At 48.6% G+C, this 21,630-nt stretch overlaps 1 protein-coding gene across 1 annotated transcript; it reads left to right on the top strand.

Annotated features, from left to right (window-relative positions):
• Window positions 1-43: 43 nt before the first annotated feature.
• Window positions 44-19,439, top strand: TSSK4 (testis specific serine kinase 4). The gene is made up of 4 exons (XM_081886972.1): window positions 44-622; window positions 6,672-6,886; window positions 9,139-9,502; window positions 18,858-19,439. The coding sequence occupies exons 1-4, from the start codon at window positions 416-418 to the stop codon at window positions 19,143-19,145; spliced, it is 1,074 nt and encodes a 357-aa protein (XP_081743098.1). The 5' UTR covers window positions 44-415; the 3' UTR covers window positions 19,146-19,439.
• The last annotated feature ends 2,191 nt before the right edge of the window (window positions 19,440-21,630 follow it).

Below are 21,630 nucleotides of genomic sequence, written 5' to 3'. Positions count from 1 at the left end.
TATGACATCATCGGAATCCCGGGGGGAATCCAGGTTGGTGGAGGGCGGGGGGCCAAGGTGTTGTTGTCGGGGGGCCCGGAAGGCTGGATCTTCTCACCTCCTTTGAAGCTATCGCAAAGAAGGGTGCCAACTTGGATTCGCCCATCCTGGACACAAGTAGGGTGAGATCCACTGGATCTCACCATCGTTGAGGCAGAAAAACGTGCCACCCAGTTCCCTTTCAGCTGGGCTGTGCGGTGGGAGAAATTGACCAGCCAGCCTTCCCACACCAGGTTGGGTCTCTTGCCGTCCCATTAGACACCACCGACCTAACCATTATTTGCAGTATCGAGCACCCTCCCCGTAGACCTTGAGCTGAAGCAAGAAGCCACTGGCTGGTTGAAGGAGGTTTGAGGCAGCACACAAGACTTCAATCATGGTTGAACATTCGGCCTCCACGCCTTACGTCTCTGTGATGGACCAGTATGGTTACCAGGTCGGCAAAGTGATCGGCCACGGTTCCTATGGGACCGTCTACGAGGCGTATTTCGCCAAGCAGAAGACGATGGTGGCCATCAAAATCATCTCCAAGAAGAAGGCCTCGGAGGATTACCTCACCAAATTCCTGCCGAGGGAGATACAGGTTGTTATTCTCACGGTGCCGCGTGAATTCTCCTTCCAGCCCTGAGCTTTTCCACAGGGCACTTTGCTATGGGCTTGGGCATGTGTGTTTTGAGCGTCCTCGTGATGTCTCCATCCCAATGCTGCTCTGAATTTCTTGCCCCCCGTTTAATCCAGATTTGCTGTGTCCCTTGGGAAATCTAAGAGATTGGTGGGTTTGTTGTTGTTGTTTAGTCGTGTCCGACTCTTCGTGACCCCATGGACCAGAGCACGCCAGTCACTCCTGTCTTCCACTGCCTCCTGCAGTTTGGTCAGACTCATGCTGGTAGCTTCAAGAACACTGTCCCACCATCTCGTCCTCCGTCGTCCCCTTCTCCTTGTTCCCTCCATCTTTCCCAACATCAAGGTCTTTTCCAGGGAGTCTTCTTCTCTTCTCATGAGGTGGCCAAAGTCTTGGAGCCTCAGCTTCAGGATCTGTCCTTCCAGTGAGCACTCAGGGCTGATTTCCTTCAGAATGGAGAGGTTTGTTCTTCTTGCAGTCCATGGGACTCTCAAGAGTCTCCTCCAGCACCAGAATTCAAAAGCATCCATTCTTCGGCGATCAGCCTTCTTTATGGTCCAGCTCTCACTTCCATACATCACTACTGGGAAAACCAGAGCTTTAACTATACGGACCTTTGTTGGCAAGGTGATGTCTCTGCTTTTTAAGATGCTGTCAAGGTTTGCCATCGCCTTTCTCCCAAGAAGTAGGCGTCTTTTAATTTCGTGGCTGCTGTCACCAACTGCAGTGATCATGGAGCCCAAGAAAGTAAAATCTCTCACTGCCTCCATTTCTTCCCCTTCTATTTGCCAGGAGGTGATGGGCCCGGTAGCCATGATCTTCGTTTTTTTGATGTTGAGCTTCAAACCATATTTTGCACTCTCCTTTTTCACCCTCATTAAAAGGTTCTTTAATTCCTCCTCACAAAGAGATTTGTGGGAGGAACTGCAAAATGGCAAATCCAGATTAAACAGGGTGGGCAATATGGGATGGCGTTTTGATGAGGACATTGTGAAAAATTTGCGCAAGCAGCACCGAGTTATAAATAAACTGCTGGCGGGGAAGACAACCGACTTTTCTGGTGACATCTTAGAGTGGTTCCCAAACTTTCTTCCCTGTGGACCACTTGAAAATTGAGGAGGGTCTTCCTCACAGACCACCTTATTTTTTCCCTGTTTCTTGCAGCAGTTGTAATGAGCTGTGTGATAGATGCAGTACAATTTTTATTATTATTCTTTTATTTCTTAAGCATTTCCTGTTCTGCTGTTTTACACTTTCGGCCCTCGTAGAATTCAAATTGCAACACGAAACGGAGAGATTAAAAAATGCAGTTAAAAATCCACATGACTACCGTATTTTTCGGTCTATAAGACGCACCAGACCACAAGTCGCACCTAGTTTTTGAAGGAGGAAAACAAGAAAATAAATATTCTGAATCTCAGAAGCCAGAACAGCAAGAGGGATCGCTGCGCAGTGAAAGCAGAGATCCCTCTTGCTGTTCTGGCTTCTGGGATAGCTGCGCAGCCTGCATTCGCTCCATAAGACGCACACACATTTCCCCTTACTTTTTAGGAGGGAAAAAGTGAGTCTTATAGAGCAAAAAAATACAGTATTTTGTGTGAGGGCTGTGCCGTCTCCTGTCTTTAGCTGCAAATGCCGCAGACGAGCCACGGACCACCTAAAGTCCTAACTGAAGTTTGTAGGCCACTGGAGGAGGGGCGGAGTTGTGGGCTGCAATTTTGAGGACACATCAGAGGAGTCAAGAGATGTCAATCTTTTCTCGGTGCTAAATCTCTGTTATCAAGAGAACAGAATAAACCCCAAATTCTTACTAGTGCGAGCCTGATCTGAAATCAGAAACCCTTCCCAGCTGCCCCTGGCTTCAGTGTAATGTTGACTTTGGGCTTTATGGCTTTGCATATGTTAATTTCCTTTCCCCTTTTGAAGAACAAACATTGCTTATTGACAGATGCCGGGTGCCTTCAATCCTAGAGGTCGATAAAAGGCTCTGGCTGGATAGTTTTCCATTTGCTGGAGCTATAGGGAAACTGGGCAGCGGAGTTCGAGATCCCATCTGTGCTGCACATTGTTCTAGAACAAATTGGGGTTATTCTTTTGCAACCGAGCTCTGCATCGAGAGATTTCAGTGCCCCTAAGTCTGTTTACGGTCAAGGGGGAAATGTGTGGAGGTAGGAACGAGTAGAAGGAAAGCAAGGGAGATCTTTATTTGTCTGTTGCATCACAGGCCCCCCCTTCCCCCCTTACAAGGACCCAGAACAAAGGTGTGTAACAGCTTTTAAAGACTAGAAGTTGCCCAACCCCTTAGCCAAAGACCACCCAAAAGCATCTTGCAAGCCTCACAGAAAGAGGCGGTTTGCAACAGAAATCTGAGTGCATGGCTTGTCTCCTGTCTGTCAAGATACCTGATAATGTTTTACTGACATTCTTTTAAAATGACAAACACCCAAGTTTCCGAAACCATTGTCGTACACCTCTCCTATTCGTGCACAAAATGTGCTTTTTTCACTGGATTTCTAAGTGAAAAGAACTTATTGGGAGAGGTTTTTCCAAGATGTTTCCTTCTGCGGAGAAATATTTGGGGACATTAAGAGTCAAGATGATTTCTGGAGTGCTCTCCTGTACTATTTCAGACATGCGGATTACAGTGGTACCTCAGGTTACATACGCTTCAGGTTACAGACTCCGCTAACCCAGAAATAGTACCTCGGCTTTGCTTCAGGATGAGAACAGAAATCGTGCTCCAGCGGCGCGGCAGCAGCAGGAGGCCCCATTAGCTAAAGTGGTGCTTCAGGTTATGAACAGTTTCAGGTTAAGAACAGACCTCCGGAACAAATTAAGTACGTAACCAGAGGTACCACTGTATGTACTTATGGATGCTTTCCCCATTTCCTTCCTCCTTGCAAGGAACTACAGTGGTACCTCGGGTTAAGTTCTTAATTCGTTCCGGAGGTCCGTACTTAACCTGAAACTGTTCTTAACCTGAAGCACCACTTTAGCTAATGGGGCCTCCTGCCGCTGGAGCACAATTTCTGTTCTTATCCTGAAGCAAAGTTCTTAACCTGACGCAATATTTCTGGGTTAGCGGAGTCTGTAACCTGAAGCGTATGTAACCTGAAGCGTATGTAACCTGAGGTACCACTGTATTTGAGGTCATTTTGGGAGAGTCAAAATGGCTCCAGGGTTGCTCTCCTGTACTGTTTCAGACACTATACTTATGCATGTGTGTTTGCCTAGGACATTTATGAATATTTATTTTACAGTATATCTTAGACCTTATAATTCTCATAACAATGGGAACTCTGGGAATTGTAGGTCTGAGAGGGAAATTGGGTCTTCTAACAATTTTCAGCACCCTTAACATACCACATTTCCCAGGATCCTTTGGGGGAAACCATGAACTATTAATGGGCCAGGAGGCTGCTTTGAATACATAGGGTACACTATGTAGTTTTAAAGCACACCCCAAAGAATTATGGGAAGTGTAGTTTCTTCTGGGTACTGAGATTTCTAAGGTAACCCCTTCTCCCCTTCAGGGAGCTACAATTCTCAAAGTGGTTCAACAATTGATCCCAGGGAACTCTGGGAATCGTAGTTCTGTGAAGGGAATCAGTCCCAGACATGTTTCAATCTGTCCGTAACTTTTTCTGCTAATCCATTTCACAAGACTTTGGCGCACGATCTGTTCACGGAAAGTCCAGCCTTAGTTTTCTAACATTTGCTGTTTCATTGTCTCACTGCCACCATAAAATATATTGTCAGGTCATTGCCAAGCCACCATAAAATATATTACTGTTGCCTTCGGGCAGAAGATATAGGACAATGAAAACACGAACCACTTGCCTTCTGAATAGTTTCTATCCAAGAGCTCTGATTGCACTAAATAATGATCTCAGGGCCAGTTGCAAGAAATAGCAAGCAGGGAGTAGGAAGGAATGAGATAGGTTTTAGGTTATGTTATGCCTTTAATAGGTTATGTTATATTCTGGATTATGTTATGTTTTATAGATTATGTCTGAATAGGATGAGAGTGTTGGAGATACGTGCAAATGTGTATGTGAACCCGGTCTTTGGGTGTTTGATTTTCGTTGTTGTGTATACTGTATATATACGGACAATGACAATAAATTTATCTTATCTTATCTTATCTTATCTTATCTATCTTATCTTATCTTATTATCAGTTCATTGCCGAGGCAACTTTGAGTTGCTTCCGTCAACCAAAGTATATAAAGCTAATATGCTTGGGCGTCAACATTTTTTACTATAAAACTTCTTGCCTGACTAGCCCAGGATGCAACCCCAATAATAAATGTTGAAACATGCAACTCTGAATCCCCCAAATGAATAAAGGAATATTTGTACAACCTCAGCAGGCATAATATCGTTCAGCCTGAAGTTTCACAAGAACTGGCAGGGGGAGCAGTGAGTGGAAGGGGCACAATGGTGTCAGGTGTGGGCAAATCAATCCCTCCCAATATAACAAAAAGCAAACAACACCATAAAAACAATCCTATTATTATTATTATTATTATTATTATTATTATTATTATTTGAATTAATATACTGCCCTATACCTGCAGGTCTCAGGGCGGTTTACAGAATAAAATCAAAATATAAAACCACAAAAACAAGAATCCAAAACAATAACAACCCAAACCGCTGCTTCCCATATGACTAGAGATGTAAAATTTCTGGAAATTTTGAAGCTACAAGGGGGGGAAATGTTTCCCCCCAGAAAAAATATATTTTGGGGGGGGGGATTTAAAAGTTCAGTGTGGAGTAGTTTTACAAATTGCGTGAAACGCAGTGTATATAAAAGTATTATGCCTGCAATAAAACAGATAACCAACCCCCTTTCCCTCAAAAGCAACAAAAAAAGCAAGAAACCGTCAGCATAAAAAAATAATCAGGTTTGCCCCTTGGCACCAACAGCAAATAAAGTTCAGGTCCACCTCAATATTTAAGCTCCATAGAAGGTCTACCCTTTGAGTAGTGCTTGGGGGGGAAAAAGAAACAGAAGAAAGCGTTCAACTTCCAAAACGTTCAAAAACCGAAGTGTGGCTTCTGATTGGAAGCTCCTGCAGCCAATCGGAAGCTGCACCGGACATTTGGCTTCCAAAAATCGTTAGAAAACCGGAACACTCACTTCCGGGTTTCGGTTGTTTGGGAGCTGATTTGTCTGGGAGCCAAGGCGTTCGAGATCCAAGGTACGACTGTATATTAACATAATAAACCCACATGTCCAAACAGATATTGAAACAAGACTGAGGATTGCAGGATATACATGGAGAAGGTGGTCAGGTGGTCAGATCTTCAGGCCAATGAGTAGTCGATGTTGTTGTTGTTCAGTCGTTTCGTTGTGTCCGACTCTTCGTGACCCCCTGGACCAGAGCACGCCAGGCCCTCCTGTCTTCCACTGCCTCTCGCAGTTTGGTCAAACGCATGCTGGTAGCTTCGAGAACACTGTCCCACCATCTCGTCCTCCGTCGTCCCCTTGTCCTTGTGCCCTCCATCTTTCCCAACATCAGGGTCTTTTCCAGGGAGTCTTCTCTTCTCACGAGGTGGCCAAAGTATTGGAGCCTCAGCTTCAGGATCTGTCCTTCCAGTGAGCACTCAGGGCTGATTTCCTTCCGAATGGAGAGGTTTGATCTTCTTGCAGTCCATGGGACTCTCAAGAGTCTCCTCCAGCACCAGAATTCAAAAGCATCCATTCTTGGGCGATCAGCCTTCTTTATGGTCCAGCTCTCACTTCCAAACATCACTACTGGGAAAACCATAGCTTTAACTATACGGACCTTTGTTGGCAAGGTGGTAGTCGATAGTGGATATTTATTCCTCCAGCCTCATAATATAACTTTTTGTGACCATAAGAGTTTGCAGGATCCACTTCCATTTCCCATCTGTTAGTCTCTAGGTTGTAATGTGAACATCTGCATACATCAAGGGTTTTTCTGAAACAAATTTAATCCGGATCCTTTCTGACAAAGCGCATGTTTCGCCTTGCCCTCCAGGTGATGAAAACCCTGCGCCACAAATACGTGATCAGTTTCTACCAGGCTATCGAGACCACCTCTCGCCATTACATCATAATGGAGCTGGCACCCTGTGGCGACGTCCTGGAGTGGATCCAGAAATCGGGCGCCTGCTCCGAGGCCCTGGCCGGGAAGTGGTTTTCTCAGCTGTCTCTGGGGATCGCCTATCTGCACGGCAAGGGCATCGTGCACCGGTGAGTAAATGGAGGAACTGGCGATAGGCCAGGAAAAGAGGCTGTCAACTTACAGATTTTTAAATCAGGGACCAGCAGCCTTGAAAATAAGGGATCAGCAGCCAAAATAAGGGATTTTCCAGGCACAGGTATGTTCAACTTCTGAGCCCCTCCAAGCCAAAGGCAGAAAGCCCAGCCAGCAGCCAAACGAAGCCTCAAGCAGTGGTTCCCACAGCGCAGCAACCCGGCAACGGGGATGCAGCAAGGAAAACCACCGTCACTTCTCTGCTGAGAAGCGCTGAGCAAAGGCGAGTCCACAGGCAACGCTGTCGATTTGATCGGCACAAGGCATGCAAGCTCCACCTCCCAGTCGTTCTTAGACTCCTTATTGGGTGAGCAACGCAGCCAAGCAACACAGTGGGAGCCTCCCTCCTCCCTGGCCGGCAGGGAGGGAGGGAGAGGAGCTGCTTCCTTTGAAACCCGGGAAATTTAAGGGACATCATCAATAAGGCACAGCAGCGGGACACGGCGCTGGGATAAGGGACTTTCCCGCCAAATAAGGGACGGTTGACAGCTATGCTCCTTGGAGGCTGAGAACAGCTATCCTGGCTCGTAGCCATCCACAGCCCTCGACTCCTGGCTGGCTCGCCAAATTGTTATAAGAAGAAACTGCTCCCTTTTCCTTATGGGGTACCCAAGAGCCCGTACAGCAGGGGTAGGCAACCTAAGGCCTGTGGGCCAAATAAGGCCCAATCGCCTTATCAATCCAGTTCACGGACAGTTCAGGAATAGGCCTATTTTTACATGAGTAGAATGTGTTGCTTTCTTTAAAATGCACATCTGGGTTATTTGTGGGGTCTGCCTGGTGTTTTTACATGAGTGGAATGTGTACTTTTATTTAAAATGCCTCTCTGTGTTATTTGTGGGGCCTGCCTGGTGTTTTTACATGAGTAGAATGTGTACTTTTATTTAAAAAGCGCACCTGGGTTATTTGTGGGGCATAGAAATTCGTTCACCCCCCCAAAAAAAATTAGTCTGGCCCACCACATGGTCTGAGGGACGGTGGACCAGCCCATGGTTGAAAAACGTTGCTGACCCCTGCCATACAAAGGTTATGTAGGTTCTCTATCAGTAGGAGAAAATAACAGAGGCTGACCAGAGAATACTGAGAAGCAAAGCAGCTAGTAAGCCTGATCTTTATTAAACTGTTGCAAGAGGGTCCCCCACTTACCACACGCAGGAGGGAGGAGAGAACACAGAACAAGCCCTTATATAGACTTTTGAAATTGCCCACCCTGTAGCCCAAGACCACCCCCGCAAAAAAATCACATCCATCCATCGCAGAAGGAGGTGGTCTACAGCAGAAATTTGAGTGTGTTGCTTCTCTCCTGTCTGCCAGGATACCTGATCATGCCTTACTTGATTGCCTTTTCTGGGAAGCCTGGACATTCCTTTGAGATGGTCAATACTTAGTTCCTGAATCTCTCATGCATATTGATAACAGATACTTGCCAGACTGTATTTGAAAAGGAAGGTGTAAGGCGCTACAGTCAAAAGACAATTGGAAAGCTTTCCCCGTTTCCTTCCTCCTTGCAGAGAAATATTTGAGGTCAATTGGGGAGAGTCAAAATGGCGTCAGGATTGTTCTCCTGTACTATTCCAGACACGTGGCTTATATACTTATGTGTTTGCTTTGTACATTTATGAACATTTGTTTTATATCCGAGACCTTAGAATTCTTATAACATCCTTCTTTTTATCTGTCCTGAACATTCAGCTTTGTGCAATGTCTCCAGGACTCCAGACTTCCTTTGTAGTGGAATTCCCCCCCCCAAAAAAAAAATCTCTCTGGTTGTCATTTTCTGAACCTTCTCCAGAGATCCAGTGTGGTGTAGTGGTTAAGAGCGGTAGACTTGTAATCTGGTGAACCGGGTTCGCGTCTCCGCTCCTCCACCTGCAGCTGCTGGGTGACCTTGGGCCAGTCACGCTTCTCTGAAGTCTCTCAGCCCCACTCACCCCACAGAGTCTTTGTGGTGGGGGAGGAAGGGAAAGGAGAATGTTAGCCACTTTGAGACTCCATCGGGTAGTGATCAAGCGGGATATCAAATCCAAACTCTTCTTCTTCTTCTCCAACTCTGCAATATCCTTTCCATACTGGAAACTGAAGCTGGGATTTCCCTATTAGAAAGTCCTGCAGGTTTAACCCACTTCCCCTAAGATCCCCACCCAATTCCCTGTCTCCTTTTTCTCCCCGCTGCTTTTTCTGACCGCAGGGACCTGAAACTCGAGAACCTTCTCCTGGACAAGCGTGAAAACATCAAGATCTCAGACTTTGGCTTCTCCAAGATGGTGTCCACCCAGACGCAGCCTCCCCCGACGCCGTCCTACCGCATGATGAGCTGCTTCTCGCACCTGAGCCAGACCTACTGCGGCAGCTTCGCCTACGCTTGCCCCGAGATCTTGCTGGGCCTGCCCTACAACCCGTTCCTCTCCGACATCTGGAGCATGGGGGTCATCCTCTACACCTTGGTGGTGGCCCACCTGCCCTTCGACGACACCAACCTCAAGAAGCTGCTGCGGGAGACGCAGAAGGAGGTTAGCTTTCCCAGCCACCTGCAGATCAACGAGGAAATCAAGGTGAGTGGCTCGACACCTAGGAGCCGTACCCACAAAAGCCACCAGGGGGCGCCGTGCCAATACCACTGAGTGCCACTAGGGACGCGGGTGGCGCTGTGGTCTGAACCACTCAGCCTCTTGGGCTTGCCGATCAGAAGGTCGGCGGTTTGAATCCCCGCAACGGGGTGAGCTCCCGTTGCTCTGCGCCAGCTCCTGCCAACCTAGCAGTTCGAAAGCACGCCAGTGCAAGTAGATAAATAGGTACCACTGCAGCGGGAAGGTAAATGGTGTTTCCGTGCGCTATGGTGTCCGTCACGCCAGAAGCGGTTTAGTCCTGCTGGTCACATGACCTGGAAAGCTGTCTGTGGACAAACGCCGGCTCCCTTGGCCTGAAAGCGAGATGAGCGCCGCAACCCCATAGTCGCCTTTGACTGGACTTAACGGTCCAGAGGTCCTTTACCTACTCATGGGATAACGGTGTGGTGCCCATACCCCAGTAGGGGGTGTTGATGTGGGGGTCCTGTATCCAGGCCCTCAGAATCCCCTATGGGGTACTTGTACAATGGTGCCCATACCCTCAAATGCCACTAGGGGGTGCTGCTGCATGGGTGCTACCTCAATACCCTCAAAAGCCACTAGGGGGCAGTTGCGGGGCGGTGGTGCTTCTATGCCTGCCCCCTAAAAAGCTACTCAGGGGTCCTCATGTAAGAGGTGTTTTCCCCTTTCCCCTTGCCCTCAACTCACAGCTTCTCTTCCTTGGGCTTTTTTTTTTTTAAAAAGTTTTTATTATTAAAATAATTCAACATTAATACACACATATTGTGAATATACAAACATACATTTCATACAGTCCTTAAAAATGTTCAAACATACCTACACTCAATCCCACAGATACTTCCTTTTCCCATCATCACCCCTCACCCCACCTTTGTGTTAGACTTCCAGTCTACTCAATTGCAATTTATTTCCACTTCCATTACTTTCTATCACACACCTTTAACCTAATTCCATGCTTCTTTTTCTATTACACATCGTTATCCATCTTATTTAGTATTCCAGTATTTAAAACGGAACTTGTTTATTCTAATAGGAGTTCTGATTTTTCAATATGGCTTTGCAAGTATCCTTTAAACACCTTCCAGTCCCTGTCCGTCTTCTCTTTTGAGATCTCCTCCTTGGGCTTTTAACTGGGTTGGAACAGGCAGAAATCCAACAGGTGCGGTTTCCCCAGCCAGTGCCATTCACACGTCAGCCTGGCTGCAGCGCCAATACTGTTGAGTGCAGCAGGCGTAGTTACTGTGAGGCTGGCCCTGCATAAACCTCTCCACCCACCCAGCACCCCGAGGCTGTATCACGGGGGTGGCAGGAATGCCAGCTACACCCTCACTGATCACCTGGTTCCTCCAAGCAAGGACAAGAGCTGCTCCCCGACTCTCACGGCGCCTTCCTCCTGGTGCCTTCCTTCTCCCGACGTCAGCAGCTTCCAACGATTGTCAAGACATGACTGACCAAGGAAGTGGGCACCCAGCTCCTGGGAGTTCAGAAAAGGGCGAAAAATACCAGCCGCAGGCAGAGTTGGGAGCTCTTTCCCGCCCACGGCAGAAGTCCAAATTTATTGGGGCTCCTAACTAATTTGGGGTAGCCTTGTTGGCTCTTGCGGGCTGCAGCAAGAGAAATATGTCACCCAGATCTGAGGAAACAAGCTCTAAAGCGAGATGCCACTGTAAATCAGTTAGAACAGGAGTCCTCAAACTTTGTGAACAGGGGGCCAGTTCACTGTCCCTCAGACACTGTTGGGAGCCGGACTATAGTTTGAAAAAAAAATGAATTCCTATGCACACGGCACATATTTTATTTATAGTGCACAAAAACAGGAAAAACAATACAATATTTAAATTGAAGAATGGTTTTAATCAACATAAACTTTTAAGTATTTCAGTATGGGCCTTGCTTTTGGCTCCTGAGATGGTCAGTATCCGGTTTCATATTTGTCACTAGTCGTAGCAAGTGTTTATCAGTTAGTCTGGATCTGGTTGGAGATTTCACATGTTTCATTCGGGGGAAAGTCTGTTCACAGACATAGGTAAAGGGTGAAGGGACCCCTGACCATTAGGTCCAGTCATGGCCGACTCTGGGGTTGCGGTGCTCATCTCGCTTCACTGGCCGAGGGAGCCGGTGTACAGCTTCCGGGTCATGTGGCCAGCAGGACTAAGCCACTTCTGGCGAACCAGAGCAGCGCACGGAAACACCGTTTACCTTCCCGCTGGAGTCGTACCTATTTATCTACTTGCACTTTGAGGTGCTTTTGAACTGCTAGGTGGGCAGGAGCAGGGACTGAGCAACGGGAGCTCACCCCGTTGCGGGGATTTGAACTGCCAACCTTCTGATCGGCAAGTCCTAGGCTCTGTGGTTTAACCCACAGCGCCACCCGCGTCCCCATTCACAGACATAGGTGCTGCCAAAGATGGTTGCGATTTTGAGTGCACGGTTCCTGAGATTAAGCTATGCCTCAGAGGGGAGAGATGCATAGAAATTAGCGAGGCTGCTTGATTTGAAGGCGTCTTTCAGAGAGTCACAGTTCTGTAGATCGGCCAATTCCATTCGGTAAATCGGCTCGACAGTTTCAATGTCAACAGAAAACTCTCAGCCACAGACCACAGAAAGAGAGAATGCAAAAGCACCGGCCAGCCTGCTGCACATGCGCAGGATCACACCATCCCTCCTCTTGCACACACACTACCCTCCTTCCCCACAACCAACCATCCACTCGAAGTATCAACAACGTCGGATGCAGAGGTCGTGCTGAGGCCAGTGGCGTAGCGTGGGGGGGTGCAGGGGGGGGCTGGCCGCACCGGGCACAACACCTGGGGGTTAGGGTTAGGGGGTGCAAATCCACAGGTTAGGGGGCACAAATTACTTGCCTTGCCCCGGGTGCTGAAAACCCACGCTACGCCACTGGCTGAGGCACAGGATGCCATACACCCATTAGACAGCGGCAGGTTCTGCAATTGCGGGGCAGGCCGGTTTTAGGACTGTGGCAGGCCTGATCTGGCCTGCGGACCGTAGTTTGAGGACCCCTGGGTTAGGAGGACCGCAAGATGCCTCAAAAGGTTAAAGTTTGTTTTTTGATCCCGGAGGGAAACGAACACGGCTCCCGTGACTCCTCTCCTCCTTCCTGGGAGCCCGATTTTGTCATCTCCTTAGGTCAGCGTGCAGAGTTCACATGCCAACTCCCCGAACCTTAAGAACGTAAGGCCCGATGGGGCCCTTTTACTGGGGCTTGCAGGTAACACACTCCCAAGGTCGTTTTCCGGGCTTCTTCAGTGGTCTAATCTCAAAGACTTGATACGTATATTGATATTCAGTTTCATAAACAATAATAATAATTTATTATTTGTACCCCGCCCATCTGGCTGGGTTTCCCCAGCCACTCTGGGCGGCTTCCAACAAAGATGAAAGATACACTAAAATGTCACATATTAAAAACCTCCCTGAACAGGGCTGCCTTCAGATGTCTTCTGAATGTCAGGTAGATGTTTATCGCTTTGACATCTGATGGAAGGGCGTTCCACAGGGAGGGAGCCACTACCAAGAAGGCCCTCTGCCTGGTTCCCTGTAACTTGGCTTCTCGCAGTGAGGGAACCGCCAGAAGGCCCTCGGAGCTGGACCTCAGTGTCCGGGCAGAACGATGGGGGTGAAGATGCTCCTTCAGATATTCTAATTCTTGGCTTAAGCTTAAGAGCCCGATTTGCTTAGCAATCAGCGGCCTCACTTGGACTGCCAGGGCGAAATAGGTGCAAAACGCCGGTACCCTGTCTACAACCTCATGAACAATCATCTACAACTTCACTAGCATCTCTCAGTATTGTGAACAACACCGAACTTACCCTTTGTTGGTATCTTTATGAACTCACTTAAAAAGATAACGAAAGCAAAGGACTGAGTCAAGCATTTGAAAAATCTATTGAAATTAGACATTATAAGTTCATCTTAGGTTGGGTAGTTCGTAAGTTTCTGTGGTTTTGCACAAGGTTTTGTATTTTTCTCAGAAGATCGATAAAGAATGTATAATTATTTTGGTAATTAATGGTAAAGGTAAAGGGACCCCTGACCATTAGGTCCAGTTGTGACTGACTCTGGGGTTGTGGTGCTCATCTCACTTTACTGGCCGAGGGAGCCAGTGTCCAGCTTCCGGGTCATGTGGCCAGCATGACTAAGCCGCTTCTGGCGAACCAGAGCAGCGCACGGAAACGCCGTTTATCTTCCCGCTGGAGCGGTACCTATTTATCTACTTGCACTTTGTGCTTTCGAACTGCTAGGTTGGCAGGAGCAGGGACCGAGCAACGGGAGCTGACCCCATCACAGGGATTCAAACTGCCAACCTTCTGATCAGCAAGCTCTGTGGTTTAACCCACAGCACCACCCGCATCCCTTTTTTGGGGGGGGGGAGAGGTAATTATTGTGTGTATATTAGTCGCCAACGTGTTGCATAAGTCGTACTACAGCAGCACAGGTTGCATTTTTCTAGCATTAGTTGTTAAGCAGCAACAGCATGCATGATGGTTTGCGGAGTACAAAAGGCCAGGCTGCGTCCTCTATGGTTTACGGTCTTCCCCGCAAGATGGCTGTTGCTAAGGTGTGTTTGTGAGAGAGAGAACTTGGGTAAATTCAGAAGCGGATTAGAGTTCAAAAAATTGGAGGGAGAACTCCCTTCCTCTTCACTGAGACCCTTGCTATGTTTTGCTACAGACATAGCTTTCATTAGGCTTTTTTGGAGGGGGGTGGAGAAACGTGGTCAGATGAACTACTGTGTTTCCCCCCCCCCCCCAAACACCCTGTTACCAAGACCGTCCCAGTTTGCACTTGGGCAAAAAAAATGAGAGGCACAAATACAAGATGGGCGACACCTGGCTTGAGAGCAGTACATGTGAAAAGGATCTAGGAGTCTTGGTTGACCACAAACTTGACATGAGCCAACAGTGTGACGCGGCAGCTAAAAAAGCCAATGCAATTCTGGGCTGCATCAATAGGAGTATAGCATCTAGATCAAGGGAAGTAATTGTGCCACTGTATTCTGCTCTGGTCAGACCTCACCTGGAGTACTGTGTCCAGTTCTGGGCACCACAGTTCAAGAAGGACACTGACAAACTGGAACGTGTCCAGAGGAGGGCAACCAAAATGGTCAAAGGCCTGGAAACGATGCCTTATGAGGAACGGCTAAGGGAGCTGGGCATGTTTAGCCTGGAGAAGAGGAGGTTAAGGGGTGATATGGTAGCCATGTTCAAATATATAAAAGGATGTCACAGAGAGGAGGGAGAAAGGTTGTTTTCTGCTGCTCCAGAGAAGCGGACACGGAGCAATGGATCCAAACTACAAGAAAGAAGGTTCCACCTAAACATTAGGAAGAACTTCCTGACAGTAAGAGCTGTTTGACAGTGGAATTTGCTGCCCTGGAGTGTGGTGGAGTCTCTTTCTTTGGAGGTCTTTAAGCAGAGGCTTGACAACCATATGTCAGGAGTGCTCTGATGGTGTTTCCTGCTTGGCAGGGGGTTGGACTCGATGGCCCTTGTGGTCTCTTCCAACTCTATGATTCTATGATTCTAAATCATAAAATTGTAGAGTTGGAAGGGATCTAGTCCATCTAATCCAATTGCCTGCAAGTCATCTAATCCAATTGCCTGCAATGCAGTAATCTTTTGCCCCATGTGGGTCTCAAACCCACAACCATGAGATTTAAAGGTCTCGTGCTCTACCGACTGAGCTACCCCAGTTCCCAGACAGAAGCTTTTCCATTTCAAGTATTGTTCAATGCAAAGGACGGTGGTGCACACCTTGGTCTCTGAGCAGCGAGAGACTCTGGCGCTTACCTGCAATTTGGTTGCATTTCCTTGGAAATGAAGGTCTGTGGAGACTGCAGTGTCCTTAGGATATACATATTACACAGATATACAGCATCAACACTCCAGCAGATCTTGCCTGTTCATGAGTATGAGTCCAGCACAAATCAAGACAAGCCCCTGTCTCTCCAGCTTCCAGCGTCAGCCAAAACTCACAACCAACTTGCCTGGTTCCAACTTCCTAACATCATGTGGCATCCAGCCAGGCGAAGCATCTCAAGTAGTCGCTATGGCAACATATCTCTTCCCAGTTAATGCCTTAAGATGCTGATGAGGCCGGCCAAGACCATCACCTGAACAAAGGAACTGGTTTCCTCTTGCAGATTCTAACCTTGCAGGTGTTGGATCGCAGGTTTGGGACCCCTGGGCATCATCCAAACTGACCCCCGCAAAAAATCTATTGCTAGAATCGAAGATTGTTGTTTAGTCATTTAGTCATGTCCGACTCTTCGTGACCCCATGGACCAGAGCATACCAGGCACTCCTGTCTTCCACTGCCTCCCGCAGTTTGGTCAAACTCATGCTGGTAGCTTCAAGAACACTGTCCAACCATCTCGTCCTCTGTTGTCCCCTTCTCCTTGTGCCCTCCATCTTTCCCAACATCAGGGTCTTTTCCAGGGAGTCTTCTCTTCTCATGAGGTGGCCAAAGTCTTGGAGCCTCAGCTTCAGGATCTGTCCTTCCAGTGAGCACTCAGGGCTGATTTCCTTCAGAATGGAGAGGTTTGATCTTCTTGCAGTCCATGGGACTCTCCAGAGTCTCCTCCAGCACCATCATTCCAAAGCATCCATTCTTCGGCGATCAGCCTTCTTTGTGGTCCAGCTCTCACTTCCATACATCACTGCTGGGAAAACCAGAGCTTTCACTATACGGACCTTTGTTGGCAAGGTGATGTCTCAGCTTTTTAAGAAGCTGTCTAGGTTTGTCATCGCTTTTCTCCCAAGAAGCAGGCGTCTTTTAATTTCGTGACTGCTGTCACCATCTGCAGTGATCATGGAGCCCAAGAAGGTAAATGACAGGAGTAATTTTTTTGCAGAGGGCTCCTGCTCGTTTGTTGCACTGGTCTCCCATAACTCTGAGCAGGGATGGGGAAGCTGTGGCCAAACAGCTCATCATAACAGCTACAACAGCCGGCTGCCCCAAGGCCTTTGGCCACACTGGCAGGAGATGGATTGGAACTGGAGTCCAAAAAGACCTGGCAGGGCACACCTTTCCTCCTACCAGATCTAGTGAAGGCCTCTTTATAAACAATTCCTCCTGCAACGCACAAGGGAATACAGTAATCCAAAACCGAAAGCAAACCTGCTTTTCCACTTTGGAACAATTGTTTTCACCCAGTTGCAAATTCAGTTGCTTAATCGGGTGCCTCTTGTACAGTGAAGTTCTTTTTTGTTGAGAGAGGGCACTACAATTCCCTGAATTCCCCAGGAAGAGATTCGTGCTTAAAGAAGATTGGAAGAAATTTAAAGATTATCTACAGAAATACTGTAAAATTAAGGAATGTTAGAAGGATGTTGGAATGAAGTTATGTGGTTTTAGCAGTAATGTTATAAAGGGGTATGTAAAAATGGATTGTTAACAGGTGAGAATGTAAAGCTACAATATATTAAGATAAACTATTAAGATAAAGGGAAAAATGGTAAGGATTTGCTGAAACAACTATTGAACTAGAATACAAAAAAGGGAGGTGTGAGGAGGTCAGGGAAAAAAGCAAATGAAAGACAAGACATGGAAGGATTGACTTGTTTTTAATTGGTTTTACTTCTTTGTATTTTGTATTATCTATTCTTTTTTGTTTTGTTATTTTTTTCTATTTTTTCTTCATTTTTATGATTTGTTTGAAACTAATAAATATTATTATTTTTTAAAAAAGGAGATTTGTGCTTAAAAGCTGCTCCAAGGAATCGTGGCTCCGTGAAGAGGATAGGGGTCTCTTAGCAACTCTCAGCACCAGTGATGGGTTTACGTATAAGCTAAACAAGCTATAGCTTAGAGCCCCACTCTCTTGGGGGGCCCAAAAAATTTAAAGGAGGAAAAAACTGGATGTACATTTCCAAAATATAAGATTGAAAACAAATAAAATAAAAGCTACCTACAGCAACAGTGTTTTGTTTTGTGTTGCGTAGGCTCCTATGATGTAAGTCATGGGCCCCGCCTGCTAGCCTGCTCCCTAAAATATCTCTGGTTTGCTCCTTTCTATATAGAGGGTGCCTACATTCTGCACGGACTGGTTGCATGGCAACAGGGGCAAATGGCTTGAGATACCTATGAGGTCCATCAATGACCATATAGCATTAATCAACACAAAAAACAGTGACAATATGTTGTTGACAAAGGACAGCTGGACATATAAAGGGCCCCATTACCTTCAGGAGCTTAGGGCCTCATCAAACCTAAATCCGGCCCTGCTCAGCACCCATAACAAACTAGAGTTCCCACAAGCTTTTTTGGGGCGGAAGTTATGGCTGTTTAAAGTGGAGTGACACTGCTTTAGAGGTGTAATCCATGAAGGAACTGTGCACTTCTGAATTTGCCTGTGCACTACTTGGAAAAGGTTTTGTGGATGGCTACCAGCCAACACGGGACGCGGGTGGTGCTGTGGGTTAAGCCACAGAGCCTAGGGCTTGCCGATCAGAAGGTCAGCGGTTCAAATCCCCGTGATGGCGTGAGCTCCTGTTGCTCAGTCCCTGCTCCTGCCAACCTATCAGTTCAACAGCATGTCAAAGTGCAAGTAGATAAATAGGTACCACTCTGGCGGGAAGGTAAACGGCGTTTCCGTGCGCTGCTCTGGTTCGCCAGAAGTGGCTTAGTCCTGCTGGCCAAAAGACCCAGAAGCTGTACGCCGGCTCCCTCGGCCAGTAAAGCAAGATGAGCACCGCAACCCCAGTCGGTCACGACTGGACCTAATGGTCAGGGGTCCCTTTACCTTTTACCAGCCATGACGGCTGGGCTCGGTGTCCGCAGCCATGTTTCTGAACACCAGTTGCTGGGAACTGCAGGAGGGGAGAGGGCCCTTGTGTTCGAATCCCGCTTGCAGGTTTCCCACAAGCCCCCTGGGAGAACAGGCAGGCGGATTTAGCGGCGCTGTGGGTTAAATCACAGAGCCTAGGACTTGCCGATCAGAAGGGCGGCGGTTCGAATCCCCGCGACGGGGTGAGCTCCCGTTGCTCGGTCCCTGCTCCTGCCAACCTAGCAGTTCAAAAGCACGTGCAAGTAGATAAATAGGTACCACTCCGGCGGGAAGCTAAACGGTGTTTCCGTGCACTGCTCTGGTTCGCCAGAAGCGGCTTAGACATGCTGGCCACATGACTCGGAAGCTGTACGGCGGCTCCCTCGGCCAATAAAGCGAGATGAGCGCCGCAACCTCAGAGTCGGTCACGACTGGACCTAATGGTCAGGGGTCCCTTTACCTTTACCTGGCCTGATCTGGCAGCCTCCTTCTTTGTAGCGGTTAAACCGCCTGCCTCTCTCGCCCCTGCAGGAACTGGTCCACCGCATCTTGCGCCCAGCTTCCAAGCGTCTGAACATCCTGGAGGTGCTCAAAGTCCCTTGGGTGCTCAAGTTCCTGGCTGAGAAGCCGACCACCGAGATCAAGGCCCTGGAAGCGATCTGCGGACCCCGGGCAGCCGACACCAGCAAGAACGCCACCACGCCCAGCACCACCAAGTCCCGCTCCCTCACCTTCACGCCGGACAAAAAGAAAGCCGCCAGCCGGACCCGCAGCACCGGGCAGATCAAGGGGACTAAGACCCAGGAGAAGCCCATCTGAAGGAGGGGAGACATCTTGGAACAAGGGGAGGGGGGAGATCTCAGGCTGGAGTCTCTCACCTGCAGTGACCGGGCGATATTTTCTTGGGGGGGGGCGAATGTCCAGGGGGTGGGTGGTCTAGGGTGTGCACAGGGACCGTAGGGGGGGAAAGGAGGGCAGGGAACAGCCAGAAATAGCATCACAGCCCCTTCTCTTCATCAGGCCTAAAAAAACCAACAGCAGCAGCAAGTTTCGGAAAATGACGTTTGGGTGCCATCTCTGAAATGCGAGATTAAAACCGAAAACGGAACAGTCCTTTGGGGGTTCGCAGAAGTCAATTTGGGAAGGTGGTTAACGGACCTTTACGCTCATCCCTTCCCTGGAGATTCTTTTATTAACGTGCACCCACAAAACCAGTGGCTGGTTTTGAGAGCCAGTGTGGTGTAGTGGTTAAGAGCGGTAGTCTCGTAATCTGGTGAACCGGGTTCGATTCCCCGCTCCTCCACATGCAGCTGCTGGGTGACCTTGGGCCAGTCACACTTCTCTGAAGTCTCTCAGCCCCACTCACCTCACAGAGTGTTTGTTGTCGGGGAGAAAGGGAAAGGAGAATGTGCGCCGCTTTGAGACTCCTTCGGGTAGTGATCAAGCGGGATACCAAATCCAAACAAACCTTGAACCACCATATACAGTGGTACCTCGGGTTAAGAACTTAATTTGTTCCGGAGGCCCGTTCTTAACCTGAAACTGTTCTTAACCTAATGGGGCCTCCTGCTGCTAATGGGGCTAACAGCTAATGGGGCCTCCCGCTGCTGCCACACAATTTCTGTTCTCATCCTGAAGCAAAGTTATTAACTCGAGGTATTATTTCTGGGTTAGCGGAGTCTGTGACCTGAAGCGTCTGTAACCCGAGGTACCGCTGTATATACTTTCCCCGGGGTTATTGAGCCAAAAGGCTGCGATTCTAGATTTCGCAGAATGGTAGCGCTGGAAGGGACCCAGAGTGTCATCTAGTCCAACCCCTTGCGACGCAGGGATCTCAACTAGATCCCTCCACGACAGGTGGCCACCCAACCGCTTGCTTAAAAACCTCCAAGGAAGGAGAGTCCGCAGGCTTCCCCATTTCACTGTCGAACCGCTCTTCCCATGAGAAAATTCTTCCTGATGTTTAGCTGGAATCAGTGGTGTAGCAGAGTTTGCCAGCCTCCAGGGCACAGAGGGTGAAAAGAGCCTGCTGTGCTAACCCAGGCCTTGCCACTGCCGCCCCCCCCTTCCGGGAACAAAATGGGGTTACGCTGTGCTGCCTGTCAGCCCACATGGGGGGGGGGGTGACAGCCGGCCGACACAGCCTTTGGTGGTTGTATTCCCCGGATGTCCACGGAGAGGAGTGCCAGGCTGGGCTGTGCCCTTGCCCGCCTCCCTCAGCCTCCGCCCGCTCGCTAAGTGCAGTGCGAATGACCCTCTGTTGTGTTCCCGAGTTCAGCTCCTTCCCCAGCGAGGAAATTTGGAGTTTGCAAAAAAGCCACCTTAGTGACAGCAAGCGTGGCAATGAACAGCATGCGGGGTTTCAGCAGGATCTAGGAAGCGGAGGACCAAAACACAAAATCGTTGGTCTGTGCTGTACAGTCCGCAGTGCCTTCCTGTGTTTCAGAAAGCAGACCATTTCAGCCCCACGTGGCTCTTTGAAAAAGGTGCCATTTTAGCGGGTGGCGGTGTGGGTTAAACCACTGTCTAGGACTTGCCGATCAGAAGGTTGGCAGTTCGAATCCCTGCGACGGGGTGAGCTCCCGTTGCTCAGTGAGCTCCCGTTGCTCCTGCCAACCTAGCAGTTCAAAAGCACGTCAAAGTGCAAGTAGATAAATAGGTACTGCTCTGGTGGGAAGGTAAATGGCGTTTCCGTGCACTGCTCTGGTTCGCCAGAAGTGGCTTAGTCATGCTGGCCACATGACCCGGAAGCTGTACGCCGGCTCCCTCGGCCAATAAAGCGAGATGAGCGCCGCAGCCCCAGAGTCGGCCATGACTGGATCTAATGGTCAGGGGTCCCTTTACCTTAAAAATCAGGCAGGGCAGTGTATGTGGGGAAGCTTATAAAAGATGCAAAGTGAGTAGCAAACACGCCCAGCAAACACCAATGAAAGTGAAGGCCGGGTTCAGAGTATGAGAAAATCTAAGTGCTCTCACTCCACCCAAAATACTTTAAATTAAGATGTAGCGATGTGTGCTGACAGCTTCCAGTGAGGAATCGGAACAGAGGTCTGGTGGTCGCTCTTACCTGCAGTAATTGAGCAGAGCCTCCAAGCTCAGGGGCAGTCTACCTAAAATTGCGCGGGAGAGGGCCCAAGAAGGGCGGGCAGTGGCTTCTTTGGGCACATCTAATTGGGCAGCGTGCGGAACAGAGGGACACTCTGTCCAATCCAGGAGGGCATAGAGAGAGCCAAGAGGGGAGGGGAGGACTTGCAGAGCACCGCTTCCCTCCCCAGCCCCGTTCTTCGAACAACGAAACAGCAGA

Source organism: Podarcis melisellensis (assembly GCF_964234715.1).
Source record: "Podarcis melisellensis genome assembly, chromosome: 13".
NCBI lineage: Eukaryota > Metazoa > Chordata > Lepidosauria > Squamata > Lacertidae > Podarcis > Podarcis melisellensis.
This window is presented reverse-complemented; position numbering and strand designations above follow the sequence as displayed.